This window comes from Accipiter gentilis, chromosome 5, assembly GCF_929443795.1.
Source record: "Accipiter gentilis chromosome 5, bAccGen1.1, whole genome shotgun sequence".
Taxonomy (NCBI): Eukaryota; Metazoa; Chordata; class Aves; order Accipitriformes; family Accipitridae; genus Astur; species Astur gentilis.
The window spans coordinates 4,818,540-4,835,622 of record NC_064884.1 but is presented as its reverse complement, the minus strand read 5'-3'; the positions used below and the strand labels follow the sequence as shown (position 1 = coordinate 4,835,622).

General features: G+C 48.6%; 1 protein-coding gene across 5 annotated transcripts in view; it reads left to right on the top strand.

Moving 5' to 3' along the window:
* GRIK4 (glutamate ionotropic receptor kainate type subunit 4) overlaps positions 1-5,223 on the top strand; it is a 138,002-nt gene extending 132,779 nt beyond the window's left edge. For 3 of the 5 annotated variants that reach the window (XM_049800234.1, XM_049800232.1, XM_049800233.1), the window contains 4 exons: positions 1,038-1,166; positions 3,967-4,085; positions 4,625-4,986; positions 5,087-5,223. In XM_049800234.1, the coding sequence (XP_049656191.1) occupies positions 1,038-1,166; positions 3,967-4,085; positions 4,625-4,986; positions 5,087-5,129 (653 nt within the window). In that variant the 3' untranslated portion in view covers positions 5,130-5,223. Of the gene's footprint in view, positions 1-417; positions 512-807; positions 941-1,037; positions 1,167-3,966; positions 4,086-4,624; positions 4,987-5,086 lie in introns of those variants that run through there. The other 2 variants (XM_049800236.1, XM_049800237.1) reach the window with 2 other exon arrangements.
* The last annotated feature ends 11,860 nt before the right edge of the window (positions 5,224-17,083 follow it).

The window sequence follows — 17,083 nt, the reverse complement described above, 5'->3', positions numbered from 1 at the left end:
AAGTTTCCTAACAGCTGGTGGTTCTTAAAACTCCAGGACAGAGAATTGGGCAATTCAGTGACTACCTCGGCTAATAATCAGGTTTAACAAATGCAGGGTTTTTGTCTTTCAAATATGAGAGCTAGCAAGAGAACATCATCTCCCAGGGCAGCACAGAAAAAGGATGTAGTAGTTGTTATTCCCAGCGATCAGCTGATCTTTCGGCCAGTCTCGCAGGCTCGGGAAGCCTTGTTCCTGACCTTTAAGCACCTGTACTTAGCAATACAAAGTTAAGGTGAATTACGTAAGAACCGTCACACAACCAGTAACTATAGTCTAGCTAACACGTATAAGCTCGTAAAGTCACAGTAACCTGATTGTGAATACAAATCTTTACTTTCAGGACTAAATTTGTTCTGACATTGTCTTGTTAAACAGTGAAACCGTAGCAGATAAGAAGAGTAGAAAGCTGCTCGCTGGGACAATAGTGCAGAGTTACCAGGAGAACCGTGGTCTTTCCCACGGCCCTTCTTCTGGATCGCTGGTAGCTGGCATCACGAAGGCTGCCGTAGAGCTCGGTACTGAGCGCAGAAGTGAGCCTCCTCTACCATCAACGTTTGGTCTTGCGTGTAGGTTGAACTGCCTGCTGTTGCGGTGCACCAGTTTGAGGGAAGGAGTGTTAGAGCAAGGCTGAAGTTCGAAGCAGAATGACAGGAGAAGGGACCTCAGTGGTCTGGAGGAGCAGCGGTGCAAAACTGAACTGCCTCTTCAGACCCTGCCCCTGAAGCCCAAGCTCCCCCTTGTAATGGACCTCTTTAAATGGCCTAGGTGGGTCTTGGTGGACAGGCAAAATTACCATCGGCATATGAGATTAACCAGTTGACAGTCCCAGCAGGGAGGCAGCAGGATTCAAGGGCTTCTATGAACTGGAATACCTTCCAAACCATTCAGAGGCAAGCTTTCGTAGTTGGGTACGCTGGCAGGGCATCGTGGCAGGGATGAGTGGGGAGGAAGGCTGGCCGAGATGGTGCCTTACCACATACCTTTTGGTGTTGCAGGCTCTGTGTTTCGCGACGAGTTCGACCTGGCCATTCTCCAGTTGCAAGAGAACAACCGCCTGGAAATCCTGAAGAGGAAGTGGTGGGAAGGAGGCAAGTGCCCCAAAGAGGAGGACCACAGAGCCAAAGGTAAGCCACGCCGCTCTCCGGTAACGTGCTGAAGGGACTAGGCAGTAGAAGCATCCCTGCCAGCAGTGCAAGGATGAACATCCATCTGCACATGAGCACTGCCAGGTTTTCTGCCCGGGAACTACTTTTTCCCCTTCTTCTGACCTGAGATTCCTTCCTTCACAATTCAAGGAGAAAGCCAAACAGCTCTGCTGTGCCTCATGCTGTGTGTTTTTGCCTGGGGCAGAGATAGCGGGAACAACCAAATGACAAATATTGGAGGCATATGGAGGGTAAATTAGCTTCTAATGAATGTCTGGGAAAATAGATGGCTAAAGGGATCAGACCAAAATCCTGGGTTCCTTCAAGGGAGATGGATCTCCACCACAGGCCCGCTGGTTAATGGCTCCAAGTGAATGCGCCTTTTAAACAGCCAGGGGAAGGGACACAAGGACTTTGTTAGTACATCTGTAAACCGAGGAGCGAATTCTTTTGGGTAATGCTATGCAAATTGCCATAAAATCTACCACATTACGCTGATGTCCCCGTGTGAGAGCAGTTGCCAGCTTAACACAGTTGCTGCATTTTTTAGTTTTGGCCGTCACCGTTTCCTCAGCAAGTGTTTTCTGAGAGGCCAGCGGGTCCCCCAGTTGAAAGAACAGTCTTCTGACCTTTCTGAGCACAGAGATGGAGAGCCAAGCCGGGTCCGTGGTAGCTCTTTTGTTTTCTTGACATTGCAGCAGGTGTAGGTGTGTGTGTCTGTGCCGTTCGTGAGCTAGGCTGGATGAGACCCCACGGGGAACTGTGAGCGGGTGCTCCCTGTTGGGCAGTGCTGCACTGCAGGCAGCCTGGGCTGTTAGTCTCGAGACAGAAGGTGCTGGTCCAGCGTCAGGCATCAGGCCTCAGGGCAAGGCGATAAGTTAGTAAAGAAGTTCCTTTTGAAGGCAAGCAGGCACGTGGGAGTCTTCTCCTCCGTGGACTGTGCAAAAAGCAACTCTGAAGTGGAGTCTAGTCTGTGGGCTGTTTTGAGATGGCTTTGGATGGGGGCAGCTGGGAAGCAGGCTGTTTCTGGCGCTACCCACCATGCTCTGTGACCCTGGACAAGTTTTTCTGCTCTTTTGTGCCCTCTGTCATGGCTCACTTTCTCAGTTTGGGAAATGAGGAAGGCTGTAGCCTGCTGATATGTGTAAATGGAGGAAGGAAATACCCACTCCCAAGCCCATCAAGAGGTATCTGAGGCGGCATCCAGGTAGAACGATAGAAGGATGTAGAGAGAAGTACTGGCCCTAAATTCAAATTTGAGAGCTGCTAGGTGGAGAGGATGGCCTTTATCTTTGGTCTAAACTGTGATTATGAGCTATGTTTTCTGCCCTGCAGTTGTTGTCTTAGTGGAGACATCTCTGTGAAGGGCTGATTTACAGAGTCACTAGATTGCTCCGGAGGCAATGCCAAAAGAATGACGGAGGAGGAGGGAGAAATGTGACCTCCTAAGTTTTAGAACAAAACAGGTCAGCTATTTACAGGGATTTTGGTGAAATTTTATGTCTAAAAGCCACGCAGAGATTAAGTCAATAAATCATTGATTCTTACACTTTGATTTAATGCTACAGAGGGGAGAGGAAGATTTTTATAGATGTTCTTGTTGAGTAATGGCCTCATACAGTCACCTCAGTGCAAAGCACCGCATGCTTTTTAGTAATCAATCCAATCAGGGGCCCAGTCCACTTGAGACCCGAAAGCAACAAGCACAGGAGAGAAGAGCCGTTGCTCGGACAGCGTGTGCTGAGGCCGGCACTGCTCCCCGGCTCCTCTCACAGTCTTGTTCCGCAGGGCTAGGCGGAGGCACAGGCTGCGGTTTTGGGGAGTGGGGTCACGGTGGGAAGTGAGGTGACAGCCTCGGCACACGGAAAGCTCAGGCCAGGTTCTTGAGGGGTGGATTTTCCTCCCAGCTGATGAGCTTTCTGGAGTGCAAGCTGTGTAGGACAGGGCTGGCAGCTGCCGTGCATGCGATTTAGTGCCTCCTCGAAGTGAAGCTTGTCCGCACGTGCGGCGTTTGGCCCAAGGCGGCTGAATGGGTCCTGTGATCCGTAGAGAAGGTAGTCATCCCGTTGCGAGTTGTCCAAGGGAATTGAGATGAGTAGCCCCACAGAAGGGGCTGTTTCCTCCTCATGGGCTGGAGGGTGCTGGGCAGAGAGCACCCAGCCTATAACCAGGTACCCCTGGGTGGCAGACACCCCGTTCAGTCACCATATAGCGTGAAAGTGTTGGGTCCTGGCCTTGTTTGGAACCTCTCCTTGGTACTGCAATACAAGCAGCTGTAAGCATTTTCCACCAGCACTTTGTAATGCAATCAAAGGCGCTTTTCTTGGTGCCAGCTTCCTTTAAAGCCCTTTCTTGTCTTCTTCATCTCTGCTTCTTTAACGACATTGCTCGTTTTCCTTTGCAAAGTTCAAAGCAACTAGAGCTGGGCAAATAATTTGCAGGGATTAATGTGCCCGATTGATCTCTCATTTTTTCTCCTGTTTTCAGTTTGTCCACAAATTGCTTTGTACTTCCCTTCAATGTACTTGCTGTTTATCTGCAAAATCATCATTTCTGAGAACGCATCTTCGATCGTGCAGCTATTGCAAGTCATTTGGTTTGCCATCTGAGTCATGCGGTTAGCTATTAATAGGACAGTGCTGGCTATGTGTTTTTGGTCCCCGGCTGGGTACATGTAATGCCAACTAAACAGCAAAGCGTTGGGATTTCTGTACAGCGATGCTTGCAATTTATGTTGTGTCTGCCTCTGCACAGCATTGTCTCTTCTGCTTTATTTTAGGCCTGGGAATGGAGAATATAGGTGGAATCTTCGTGGTTCTCATCTGTGGCTTAATCGTAGCAATTTTTATGGCAATGCTGGAATTTTTGTGGAGCCTTCGGCACTCTGAACAGTCAGAGGTAGGACCTGAAATTGTCCTGAGGTTTTAGTGTGTTTTCATTGCTATCTGCGGGGTGCTCGGCAGTGCAGTGCTCTGGAGCAAGTAATGCACCCAGGCTGAGATGAGCGTTCCCGGTAATGAGACCTCAAACGCACAAGAAGGCTAGGTGCATTGGGCAGGGTCTAAAATGCACGAGCTTCTCATGCACTCCTACTAAGATCAAGGCTGTAGGGATGCTCCAAGGGCTTTTGAAGGGATCGAGGATGTGTGCAACGTCCAGGTACCTTTCCTGGAGATGGCATCACCCGAGGATTTCTACCGGCAATGGGTTTGGGTCTCGTGTTGATTTGGGGATCCAGAACACAGGAGGGTCTCTGACAAGAGGCGGAATCTGTTGGCCTAAATCAAGCGTAAGTGTCCGAGCATTGGTGTGGAAAGCCAGTGGCCAGATTAACGACCGAGTCCGTAACACTTTGGCATCAGAATCCAGAGCAGACGCAGCGCTGCTGGGCTCGCAGCTTACTTAGGTGAGCAGTATGTCTCGGGTCTGCCTTCCAGGTGTCGGTGTGCCAAGAAATGGTGACGGAGCTGCGCAACATCATTCTCTGCAAGGACAGTTTCCACCCTCGTCGGAGGCGAGGGGCAATGATACGGACTCGCCCCGTTATCCCGGAGGAGCGCCGAGCCCGCAGCACAACCACGCTCAGCAACGGGAAGCTGTGCAGTGGGGGCGAGCCAGATCCGCTGGCACAAAGACTGGCACAAGAAGCCGCCCTGGTTGCCCGAGGGTGCACGCACATCCGTGTGTGCCCCGAGTGCCGCAGGTTTCAGGGCCTCCGGGCACGGCCGTCTGCGGGCTCGCCCGCACGGAGCGAAGAGAGCTTGGAGTGGGAGAAGACCACCAACAGCAGCGAGCCCGAGTAACGCTGGGGCAGGGGGCGTTGGGGTGGGCCGAGAGGGTCCTGTTCCATTTTACAGAACACGGACTTGTACAATGTCAACTTGTTTTTAAATTAAAAGCAGTTACCCAGCTTCTCCAGAGCAAGGCGGACCTTTGGGCTGACGCACAGGCCTGGCCAGGGGGTCGGCTTTGGTTTCGGCGTCGGAGAGGACGCGCGTCTTGCCGAAGCCCGACGCAGCGGGAGCGAGCTCCTCCGGCTGGCCTGTATCCGGCAGTTGTCTCCGTGCCACCGTGCGGCTCCGAGGCAGGAAGAAGGGACGTGGTGGGTAACTGGCGTGGCAGATCTTGCCCACCCAGGGGCAAGAGCGGTTCTTGGAATTTCTCCACCCCAGGCCAGGAGAAAGGACGCTGGCTCCGTCTCCCCGTCGCATAGACTTACCAGGGGACGTTCTCAAAGGGTGGGGGGAGGGTCTTTTTATTTGGTGCGGATAAAGGATGGGAAGGGAGGAGCCGTTATTTCGTTTTGGTTTATTTTGGGTACATCAGGACCTAGTCTCCAAGGCACCGGGTTTCAGGTGCTGAACTCTTCTTCCTTTTCAGAGTGTGGCAGGTGGACTGAGGAAGGAAGGGAAGGATGGGATGGGACACGCTCCCCCTGGGAAGGACCATTGGCTGAAGGTCCATCTGAGGAGTTATTAAAATACATCTACATATAAATATATATATACACATAGATATATATATATTAAAATGCCAAAAACCAACCAACGAACACAGTGAACTCAAAGAGGCCTTGAAACGTCTGGAATTTCAGGGGTTCTGTGTCTTTTGTTTAGTTCTGGGGTTATCTTTTTGCTTTTTTCCTTTCTGTTTTTAGGGTGCGGGTGGGAGAGCCTTTTGAGGAAGGTGAGGTGGGAGCAGGCGAGAGTGGGGAGCGCTGGGGAAGGCTGCCCTTTCCCACCAGCGGAGGGAGGTGGTATTTGCTGCCCACTGTCGCTCCCCAAAGCATCCATGGCCCGTGCTCTGCACGCTCCCGAACAAGTGACTCTGAGTTCTGGTCCTGGCTCGTGAGCTCCTCTCGTCTATGATCCACGGAGCACCCTCAGCTTCGAGGATGACTTACAGCCCATGTCTAGCAGTGACGATGCCGCACAGCATTTGACGAAACCATTAGCCCGGGATCTGATGTAAGGAAAATATTTACTTCCCTAGCAACAGCAGCAGCTCACCCTCTGCTTGGTACAGACGTGGGTTTTACATTGACAAGTTTAATTTTCGGATTGAAAAACAAATTCTATGCAATTTCTGATTGTAAAAGGAAAGAGACAACAATGGAGAGGGGCAGGGGAGAGAGAAAGCCTTGAGTGAAGGTACATCCTGTTCTTGAATTGTTTTCTTTTCTTTTTGTCTTGAATGTACTGAAATAAAAGATGTCCTTGTATAATCGTGCTTTTTTTTTTTTTTTTTTTCCCTCTTTCCTTCCCTGTCCACACTCACAAAAGTCATGAGATAGTTTGAGGCCTGTCTGCTCGGGGAGAAACCCAGCAACTCCCCACCTGAAAGGGAAGACGTGCTTTGGCTGTTGCAGTTCTCTGCTGCCTGAGTGCATCCACACCCGTGGTGTTGCCATTATCTGTAGCTGAATGGAAATGGGAGGAGAAAAAAAAAAAAAAAAAGAGAAGTCCAAAAAAATAAAGCCCAAGATACGTGGTGGTAAGGGGGGAAAGAACCCATAACTAACAGCAGTGCAGTCTGTCTGGGCGGGCCAGGTTTCCACGCGATGTGGACCATGGCAGTTACAGCCTTCCCAGACCTCCTGGTTGGAGCCCCGTTGACCAGGGCTGAGGGTTAGGTGCAGCAGGTCAAATCCATCATGTTATCTCAGGCAGGAGCCTGTCTGCAGCAGATGTTTCCAAGGAGGATATGCAGGGAACAGGATGCGATGCCATGGCGATGGGCACGTTAGGCTGGTTCTGTTGTTTCCAGCAGCGTGTGAAAAGAAGCGTCTGCCACACAGCAACAGTAAAATGTGCGTGCTCGGAGAGCGCTCGTGCAACAAGGAGGAGAGGATTTAGACCTTGTTATGCAGGATGTCATATGAGATGTTCACAAAAGTCCTTTCTGGCCTTCGTATCTGTAAATCTGTGGGATGTTACCCTCTCCTGGACTGAACAGAGCCGTGAAGGTGCGAGCGTGAGATGAGGTAAGGCTTCAGCAGAGCCCAGGAATCTGGTGCCGTGGGATTGGAGGGGCAGATCCTCAGCCGAGGTAAGTCAGCAAAACCTCCATCCCTGCATTCTGTAAGGATCTGGGCTTGGGCTTTCAAAGTACTGACAGCAACACTAGAGACATTTGAGTGTGCCTGTGTTGCGTTTAAAGGCCGACATGTTTTTACGAGCAGCAGAATATATTCATCAAAAAGAAGCTGCTTTTTAAAATTTATTTACAGATTAGCAGAAGAAAAGGCTCCATGAATCATTTATCAGACCTGATGTTTTTTCACCCCTTCACCGCAGTGAATAAAGAGGGATCTTGACAGAGCCAGACATTATTCCTCTGTTTCTGCAAAGATCTTGCAGTCATCTGCTCAGACAGCGGATGTCAGGAAAAAAATGATGAGAAACCACCTGGTTTCTCACCGTCTTTCCGTTTTATCTCTCCTGTTAGCTTGCTCCACCCATGTGGTATTTTATATCTGGGTCTGTATTTTAAGGAGATATTTTTCATGTTCTTCTTGCCCTCTTCTCTCTCTCTTTTTTAAAATGTTCGGAGTGTTTGCAGTCAGAGTAGAAATGGACCTCAGAAGAGGAGTGGATGGATAAAAGCTGCTGTCATTTGGATGCATTTTCTAGTGTCTCTGTAGGTCCTGTATTTTCTGCTCACTGGTAAATAAATACCTACAGGTTTTATGCTGGAGGGACCCCACAGCAGACAACGTTATGCCTATGCCTGGGTTTCTGCTCCTACACATTTGGGTGCCCAGATGGGTTTACATCTCACGTGTTCTCTCTTTCCCCAGTTTTTGCTGTCATCTCTGAAACTATTCTGGGGGCTCTTGTGCTCAGCCATTCCGAATGCTAATGCACTTCAAGATCTGGAGTGGCTTGCTGTCCAAAAGGCGCTTTCACAGTATTGCTGTCTCCCAATAAAACTTGAGTAATTCTAGTAAGATATCGCTGCAAATTCTACTGGGAGCCCAAGATTAGATCAATTAAAATGTAATACTTTGCTTTATCCCCTCTGTTTTGTTTGATCCTCCTGCTGCCCCCTCTGTTCGGGGTGCCTGGCAGCAGGGCCGAGGGCTCACGTCTCTCCCTGCACTGACGTCCAATTCTCCAACCCTGGCTGGGTCGACAGCAGTCTGGCAGGTTCCTCACTAAAAGGCCTGGGATCTGTCCTTGTGTGCTAAAACCCATATTTGTGTTGTTATTCCAGGCAGTTCCATTTTCACCTAATGATAAAAAGCTATTTTCTCCCCGGAGGTTGCATGGGTGAAGGTATTAACAAGGCTTGGATGAATTGAGTGGTGTAAGTAAAATAGAAAAGGATTGCTCTGTGAACCGTGAGAGCCCACAGGACTTTGGGAAGAAAGACAGTGAGCTATAAATTATAAAATAGAGACTGAACCCTTTGGACCTTAGTTGTCCTGAGGCAGAAATTTTTTAACCATTTCAGATCCACAGAAATCTTCCCTGCTCCTGCCCTGCCAAGTCTGCTTCTCTCCCTGAACCTTAAGTGCCTTACCGGGTAAGTGACCCAAAAGGTGGAGGAAGAGGCAAAAGGAATAGCTATTGTTTTGCTTCGCTTTTTTTGCAGTTACGGAAAGGGTCTGGAAGGGGTGTGAGTCCTAGCAGTCATATGTAGGCTGGTGGAGATACCTACAGCACTGGTAACTGCAGCTGTGGGCACAGGGTGACTGGGCTAGACACAGGAATCTGGGTAACTGGTTTTGATGGTTCTTGGGTGATGACCCTGAATGGTAAAGACGTCCCTTGGGAAAAGGAAAGGACCTGTAGGCAAGGTCTGCTCAGTGGAGGCTGGATGATGACTTTGTTCTAAGCTTATGAAAGAGCGAAGAAGCAAAGACGGGCTGCTTTGGGGTGAAGCTGTCATGATTTGGCTATGAAAAGGCTGGTATGAGTGATCAAAGTCCCCTCCATTGGCTTTTGTTTCATTTAACTCTGAGATTAATTATCTGCAAGATGTGTTTCTCTCTTCTACTTCACATGTGTATCCAATGAAGGTGATGAAATTTGTCGTGGTGGCTTTGACTATATGGCTTTGATTAGAGGGAAAAAGTAGCACTGCGCATTAGAAGGAGAGCCTGCCAGTGAGGCGCTGCTCTGAAGTAAGGGAAATAGCCCCGATGACCTAGAGGCATAAGTGGAGGCAGAATCAGGCCAGTAATCTGCAAAAGGAACTGCAAGCTGCCATCAGAAATGGTAAAAAGTAAGTCCGGGCTCACGCTTGATACTTGCAAGTCTGCTGAGTTTTGTCCCTCCTTGCTGAATATCTAACTGTGAGGGAACAGCACGTCTGCCTGAAATGAGGAGCTGCAACTTGAACAGAGCTAGCGGAGCAACGGCTCAGCGTGACGAAATGCCTGCTGAACAGAGGATAAAGCACCCACAGTTCCAGAAACCCCATTAGAGTTTGATGGCCGCTAACTGATTGAAAATACTTCTGTGTACAAAGTAGCATTGATGAATTCAGTATAAATAGGCTCCTCTGGAACTTGATACCACACTGGGAAAATCAGCTCGCTATCAACTGGATCGGACAATGGGCAGGTTTATGCATCCTTCAGGGAGATTTTTTTTTTTTTTTTTCCCTCCAAAGGGGAATCTGCTGTGCTCCAGTTAAGTTAATAGTCTGATTTGTGGCCGGACTGCAACATTTCATCCCAGAAAGCGTTCCAGCCGGCAGATGAGGATCGCTTGCCTTGCCACCGATACGCAGCTGTCTGGGGTGGGGGGATGTGTGGCAGTCCGTCATCAGCACAAAGGGCCACACAACAGCGGCTCTCTGAAAGCTCTACTGAGGCCACATCAGTAAGAAAATGAAGGAAGCTAGCTTAATTAACAAAGGCTTTCTCCTCTGCTGTGTGTAGGTCTGCAGTTATCGGGGTAGCTGGCAGTTCTCAAAGACTGAAATGACAGTAGTTGGCTGTAAAAGAGATAACTGTCAGATTAGCCAGTACAGATCTTCTGCCTAGGTTTTCTATATCATACCTATCTTGAAGCATCTCCATGTATCAAAGGGACTAGTTGGCCATTTGCCTTTAAAAAGTACCCTTTCCAATGTGATAAATAAGGGTCTATTACAATGGAAAGACCTAACATTTCTTGTTTCTTGACTTAGGATGTTTTGGAATAGTATTTTTCACGCTTTGATCAATTTGTACAGACTAATCTTTTCTGTTGTTTTTATTGTGGTGCTTGTGGTTTTGGTGTCTCGCATATTGAGCTTAGGGTGCAAGGGAGAGAAAATGTCTGTTGGAGTGTAAAGGCAGTTGAGAAGGGCCATTCCTGGCAGATGGAGTTTCTTCTCACTGCCCATCAGGACTCCTGCGGAGTCGCACCCTCAGCTCCTCTAAGTCAGCTGGGAGCTGTGCTGGGCTGTGCCTGCTGGGGAGCTGGTCCAAAGTGGCTGCTAAAAATCCCAGTTGGTGTGCAGCATGGAGAACAGAGAGGACTTGCTGCTTTGTTTGGGACAAAATGTTAACTGAGGTAAGGGGGGAATTTCACTGACGTTGGTGAGGAGAAGGCAATTTAGACCAGTATGGGTGAGACCCGTGCTTTTTCAAACCTGTTATCTTCCGTCTTTTCTCTTCCTCTCTCTCTGCCTTCCAAGCACCTTTTTCCTTCCTATTCATCCCTCAGATACTCCTCCTTACGTTGCTCAGTCTCAGAAAAAAGGTCTCAGATTGGCTTTTGCCTGAACTCCCAGGAAATGTTCATGAATGTAGTCTTCTGGCTTTTCAGGCTTAGCTCTTGCTGAGCTGAGATTTAAAGCAATTTATTTTGAAGCCAAAAGTGAATGTAAATGAGGAGAAAGAACTAGGGGAGGAAAAGAAAAAAGACCTCTTATTCCCAGGTGAGCACTAAGATGTCTGATCTGCCTGCCTAAAACTGATTGTTCTTCCAGAGTCTACAGTAAATACCCTTGCGTGTTAGTGAGCACAGCTGTAGAGGATGCTCTGATTATTGCTTGCTGAACTAAACTGGGACAAGGAGGTGAACACACAGCCTCTGGTTTTATTCCCAAGCCATTGATCAGCCACAACATCTTTAGCCCTCAGACAGCTGAAATGGAGGTCACAACGTGGTAGGGAGCCAGACATTACCAGGAGGCTACCAAGTGTCTGCGCTCTGAGGTCCTGTGAGCCAGATTGCTCTCTTCTGCGAGGAAGGTCTGGTTGCTGGCCGTTTCAAACGGCCCCGGCATGTTGCTGGCCATGCGACTGGGTCAAACCTCTGGGGATTTCTTTTTGAAGCTAGACCTTGAATGTAAAAACGGGGTTTTGTAAGGGAGTCTCTTTGTGAGGGAAGTCTGCTGGTTTAGCAGACGTAATAGTTACCCTGACCAGGCAGTTTCATTATAATTCCCCCGCGTGGACACCGTATTTCGAGGCCGCATCGTTATTCTGGAATGAAGCCCCCTTTTTTTGGTTTATTTTTGGACGAAATAATGAGCCGCTAGAAAGTAGCAGCAAGGATGGCAAAACTGGATGGCAAAAATGCCACCGAGCCGTAGCAGGCACGACGGGAGATCCTCTCATAGGGGATGCTATGCTCCGGCTGGCTCGCGGTTATTTCTGTCTGTGGTGGCCGCTGTGTCCCAGCAGCGAGAACAGCAGCAAAGCTATCGCTCCACCAGCTTGCTGATCCGTGTCGGACTTTGGGCTAAGCCTGCATCCCTTTCCTGCTTGGGCTTCCTTGACAGCAAGATAGGGATGAAGACCTGCCAAGCCGAGGACGGACGGTGCGAGGTCTGAGGCGCTGACTTGCAGGGTGGGAGGCCACGACCACTCGCTATCGCTGCACCGGCAGCACTCGCTGGGGCTTTGGCAACGTCATTTTACAACCCTGGGCCTCCACTCTGCCTTGTAAAATGGGGATGACCTGAGTACTTCCCAACCTCACTGTTTTTACTAAATACCCTGTCAGAGAATAGAAGCAGAGGAAATTCTTTGGATTAATGTGTAGGACTGGAGGGGGTCTGGCAAGGTTTAATCTGTTCATGTTTGCATAGGACTCCGAGAGCTTCCGATGAAAGCGGGTGGAGATTTGCCAAGTGTTTGCTAACATTAATGGTTAATTATTATGAATGCTGGCAGCCTACACGCTCAGCCAGCATCGTTCTCCGAGCGAGATCCAGACCTGTAATGGAGTTGTTACATGCACAAGACAGGAAGAGACAGCTTCTCCCTCTGTTTTGTCCCATTCTCCCAGCCAAAGTCCCATTCCAAAATCAGACAGCAGCGGCACTTTTCTGTCTCATAGTAACAACTAGTTACGAATCCAGAGCATTTGGCAGAGGAAGACCTAGCCATTTTCCTGTCTGCACTCATTTCTGTCTGCTGGTGCCCTTTTTGTCTGGCTGAACAGAATGGAAATTGTGGTCCAAAATGAGATGTGTCCTGAACGGGGCAGCGCACGGGTGCCATGCTGTGCTGCGCAGCAGGGACAGATCCAGAGTTGACTGGAGAAGGGCACTGGGCATAATCCATGCCCAGGTTTGCCCTTCTTGCTGCTCGGGCTGGGTCAGTGAGCACCTGGCCATGCCGTGGCACTTCCCAACGCGTGAGATGCTGCGCTGGGGGATCAGAGGAGAGGACACAGCAGTTCTCACGTGGGTTTGGAGAGTCTCGTGAGCGTGGCAGGTCAGCTGAAGAAGAGCAAGCCTGGTCAGCTGCATCCTGCACTGCGTGCCCAAGTTTGCGACAGAATCTGCATCGTGATGGAGAGGGTGAGACAGCAGCCAGCTGAGTGAGTCTAGCCCTGAGTGTGTGAGATTTGATTTGGCAGACGTAATTTAATGGCCAGTACCATCGCAGCAGTACCTCAGAAAGATGCCTTTATCTAATAGTAGCCATCCGGAAAATGAAATCAAATGAATAAAAGGCTCAAGGTCCATTTGGTCCTATGAACATGCCTAGCAATTGCCAAATTATGAAAATCCAGTAGATCTTCAGACTGCACCAGTACTGATCTATTTTTTATTTCTATGTTTGAATGTGCAGTCTGAATTTCTGAAGTTGAAAGCTGCATCGTTCCTATCTTTTGGCTACTGATAGTATATTAGAATTATGACTGTGGAGTAATGTTTGCTCTAAAAGGTAACTTCAAGGTGCATTAGTCTCAGATAATTGACAGAGACCGAAGAAGCGATTTGGGAAGCGCTTATGCAGAACCAAAGATCTTAGTGAATTGTTACCTTAAATTAATGGTCTAGTGAGAAGCTGCTTGGAGTTGATCAGCTGGTGGTAGTACTAAATGAAGCCAGGCTTTAAAGTTATTAGCAAAATATCTGTGAGACAGCGCTGCTATGGATTTATACACTAGCATTGTGTCTTAAGGGACCCAAATCTGCAATGTGCTCCAAGTCCACAGGACTTCCCTGCCTTCGATGGGAGGAGAGAGCGCTCAGTATCTCTCAGGATTGGGCTCTAGCATACTGGAGCTCAGGTTAGGCCAGCATGGCTAACAGGCTTCACACCTTTAACTCCCTTCTTAATCCCCAGATGAAATGAAAGGTCTTCTCTCAATACTTAGTAAATCTCCAATTTTATTTCTCATTATTAAATCATGAAATTGGCCATAAATGTTTAAATTAAGTGAAAGGAAGAGAGATTTGTGAGAAAATTGAAGTCTCTTTGAGGAATTGAAGAATAATCTCCAAGGATGAAGGAACTTGCGTTTGCCAAACGCAGAAGCAAAAGGATTAAAAAGCTACAGAAAAGAAGTAGAAAATTGCGTATGTTTCAAATCCTCTCCCCCACCCTCTCCCTAAAACCTCTGGTGATTTAAATGTAGGGGAAATTATTCTGATAAGCAGCAGAGTCTACTAGATGCTCCTTCCTCTGCTGCTGTCATTACCTCCATGTGCGACCCAGAGAAAGTCTGTGATTTTGATGGGTCCGTGTCCCCATGTGTGACAGTGACACTGCTTCCCTGGGCGCAGCAAGACCTGTCGAACGTTATTAGAGTGGGTTGGAAATTAATTGGGTTTAGGAGCTTCACTCCGACTAGAATGAGGCCTCGGTTTTTTGTGTGTTTGGTTTTTTTTTTTTTTTTTTTTTTTATGAACATAGTGAGTAATTAACTGTTTGATTTTTTCAGACTGTGCTTGATTCTCTGTCTCAGGTAATTTTTCAAGAGTACATGCATTATTTTTTTTTTGCCTGAAAGATCTGCTCCAGATCACATTGGAGTGAAAATAGGGGAGTCTGTGACTTGTATTCTGAACATTAACAATGGTTCCCTTCTGGCCTTAGTATGTACAAACCTACGAACCTGCTCGAACCCTAGTAAGTGCCCCCCTTGACAGTGGGTGACATTTATTTGTGGCGCATTAGAAGTGCAAGTAATGAGGAAAGGACTGTGACTGGAATTTTTTCAGATATTGAGGATGGTTTTTTTGCTGAGATCGATCAGGTCCAGCTCTAAAAGTATGAAAATAATGAACTTGGATTTGGGTTGCTCTGTCACCTAACATGGGCATGTCGCTGGGGTGAATGCCTCTTAAGTGGCACTTGTTCTGCATGCGTGAACTAGCTCCACCATTGCTGAGTACCATGGTTGGTAATCCCTGCGTGACCAGACAAGGAGGAAGCAAACAGAGAGGTGACTCTAGTTCCCGTGGCCTGTTTAATCCTGGAGGAGGTGGCGGTGGGAAAGAGGCGAGCCTGCCAGGGAGGGGTCACCCGCGACGGCCAACGGTAGTAAAAGCTTTGGCAAGTGGATACTTCTCTGCCAGGGAGGAGTAGACTGAGACCCATCAAATTTATTTCACTTGAACAATGAGACAGCTAACTCATGATAAGCACATTCAATCAGTGCTAGCCTGGGCTGAATTCAAACCAGCCCCTGGAGGTGAAAGACTATATTGTGTTAACAATTCCCTGACTTGTCCAGTCTCCGTTGAAATGGTCTATAATGTAGGCCAGGGGATACACTGGTCACTTTCCCACACTTGCAGCACTGACCCAGCGCAGGTTAACACAGGCATCTGTTATATCCAGTTGATCTGTAACTATAGAAAGCAGCAACTGAAATGTATTTCAAATCAAAATGTAGCCTGCTGGTGCCAGTTACCAGCTGAAGTATGCTCTGTCTGCCTTCTAGCAACTAAATAGCACAGGTAAGTTGTGTAAAAAAACCATGAGGATTGTTAGCAAGTGTAGCCTCTGAATGCAATGGAGTTCTTTATCTCACTGAAACAGATATGAGAAGTAGGGGGGGAAGGCAAACCAAACGGAGACAAAGCTCTTTCCAGAATGCATTAAAAGAACCAAATAAACCATTCAGAGCATGCAGGTAGATTTTATTTTTTTTTTTTTACGGAGCGTTAGCAAGGCAATGTTCATGTGTGCTGGCCCACATAGGAACAAAATAAAACCAATGTTGTGTCAACAGGGTAATAAGAAAGAACACCAAAGTGTTTTTCTCTCTGTGAAATGGAAATCAGGCCCCTGAAAGCCATGAGTACATTTCAGCGCTGACAGCTTGGGCTGCCAGTGCTCTACTGTAAGGAGTCCAGGGGCGGTAGGGTGGCACACAGCAGAATTACAAGGAGATAGTGCATGTGATGTGGACCATGCCACCTGAATGAAAACCCTGAACCCTTTGACATAGCGCCAATGCTAGAATTTGCCCCAGGATGTACAGCAGTAATGTGAATCTTTCACAGTTCTGCACCAGGCAAGGTTGGGAAGTCAGTCAGTCTTTCTCCACCGGTGTCATGAAGATACATACGCAATGTTTTATTTAAAAAGCTGCTATGTGTGAACCAAGACCCAGCACCAAGGAGAAGCAGGGAATGGGAGACAGGGTGGCTGAATTTTAGGAGTGGTAACAATCTGGGGCACCTCTGATTCAGCCTAACACAGCTTTTAACTTTGCAGTTGGACCTTAGGTAACGTGCTGATGGCCCCAACACTGCCAGTGGTCTGCCCGAGGCTTGTTTTGTTTCTTGGGATGGATGTTTTCTGCTGGGAGATCCTTAGTCAAACTGGTTTAGCTCTGGGGGTCCCAGAAGAACTGCTTCCTTGGCCTAGCATGAGTTGTCTGTCCCCCACTTTCGTCTCCTGACTGTAAACCTGTGGGTACAAGCCTATGCCGTCAGTCCAAAGTGAGGCGGGAAATACATGGCAGAGCAGGAGTTAAACAAGTCTCTCACTGCCTGGGCTGATGCTGAACACATTTTCTTGTCCTCCATCTGAGTAGCACCCACAATGCTGCCATTGTATTCTGCTGCCTCAGCGGAGTGTGCATAAATCGGGGTGTGTAAGTAGCAGGATAAAGTTGTCCCGATGATGTTACAGGCTCAGGAGAGCGTGTGGATATGCTGCAGCTATTCGGCCATGACTAATGCAGCTCTCCTCCAAACTTCCCTACCTGCGGCAGGAACGAGAGGCCACGTTTCAGGCAGTTTCTGATTCTTATCATGTAATCCCGGCAAGGATGGAGATGGGGAACCAGGCAGGCTTGTTGCTAGGCAGATTTGTCTGACACGGTCTCACTCCCTGTGTTGATTGATCATCCTTCCTTCTGAGGTCGTGACCAGCCACCGCAGAAAAGATGGTGCCACCACCGAGCCAGTAAAAACGGGAGAGAAACGGGCAAACTGGTAAAAGAACGGCCGGGCACTGCCAGCAAAGGGGCGCAGCTGCCGGACAGGGGGATGCACCGACGTTACAAGTCAAGAATGCGCAACGTTTACCGATTTGCGATGTTTTTATGTACTGTTGTGTAGCCAGGGCTTCCCCTCCTGCCCCTCCAGCGGGGGGGGGGGGGGGGGGGGGGGCGGTTCTGGGGCGGTTCTGAGGAGGCCCCAGAGCTCGACCCCGGGGCTGCGGGGATCTTCGCATCATCTGTCTCTCTCTCTCCCCC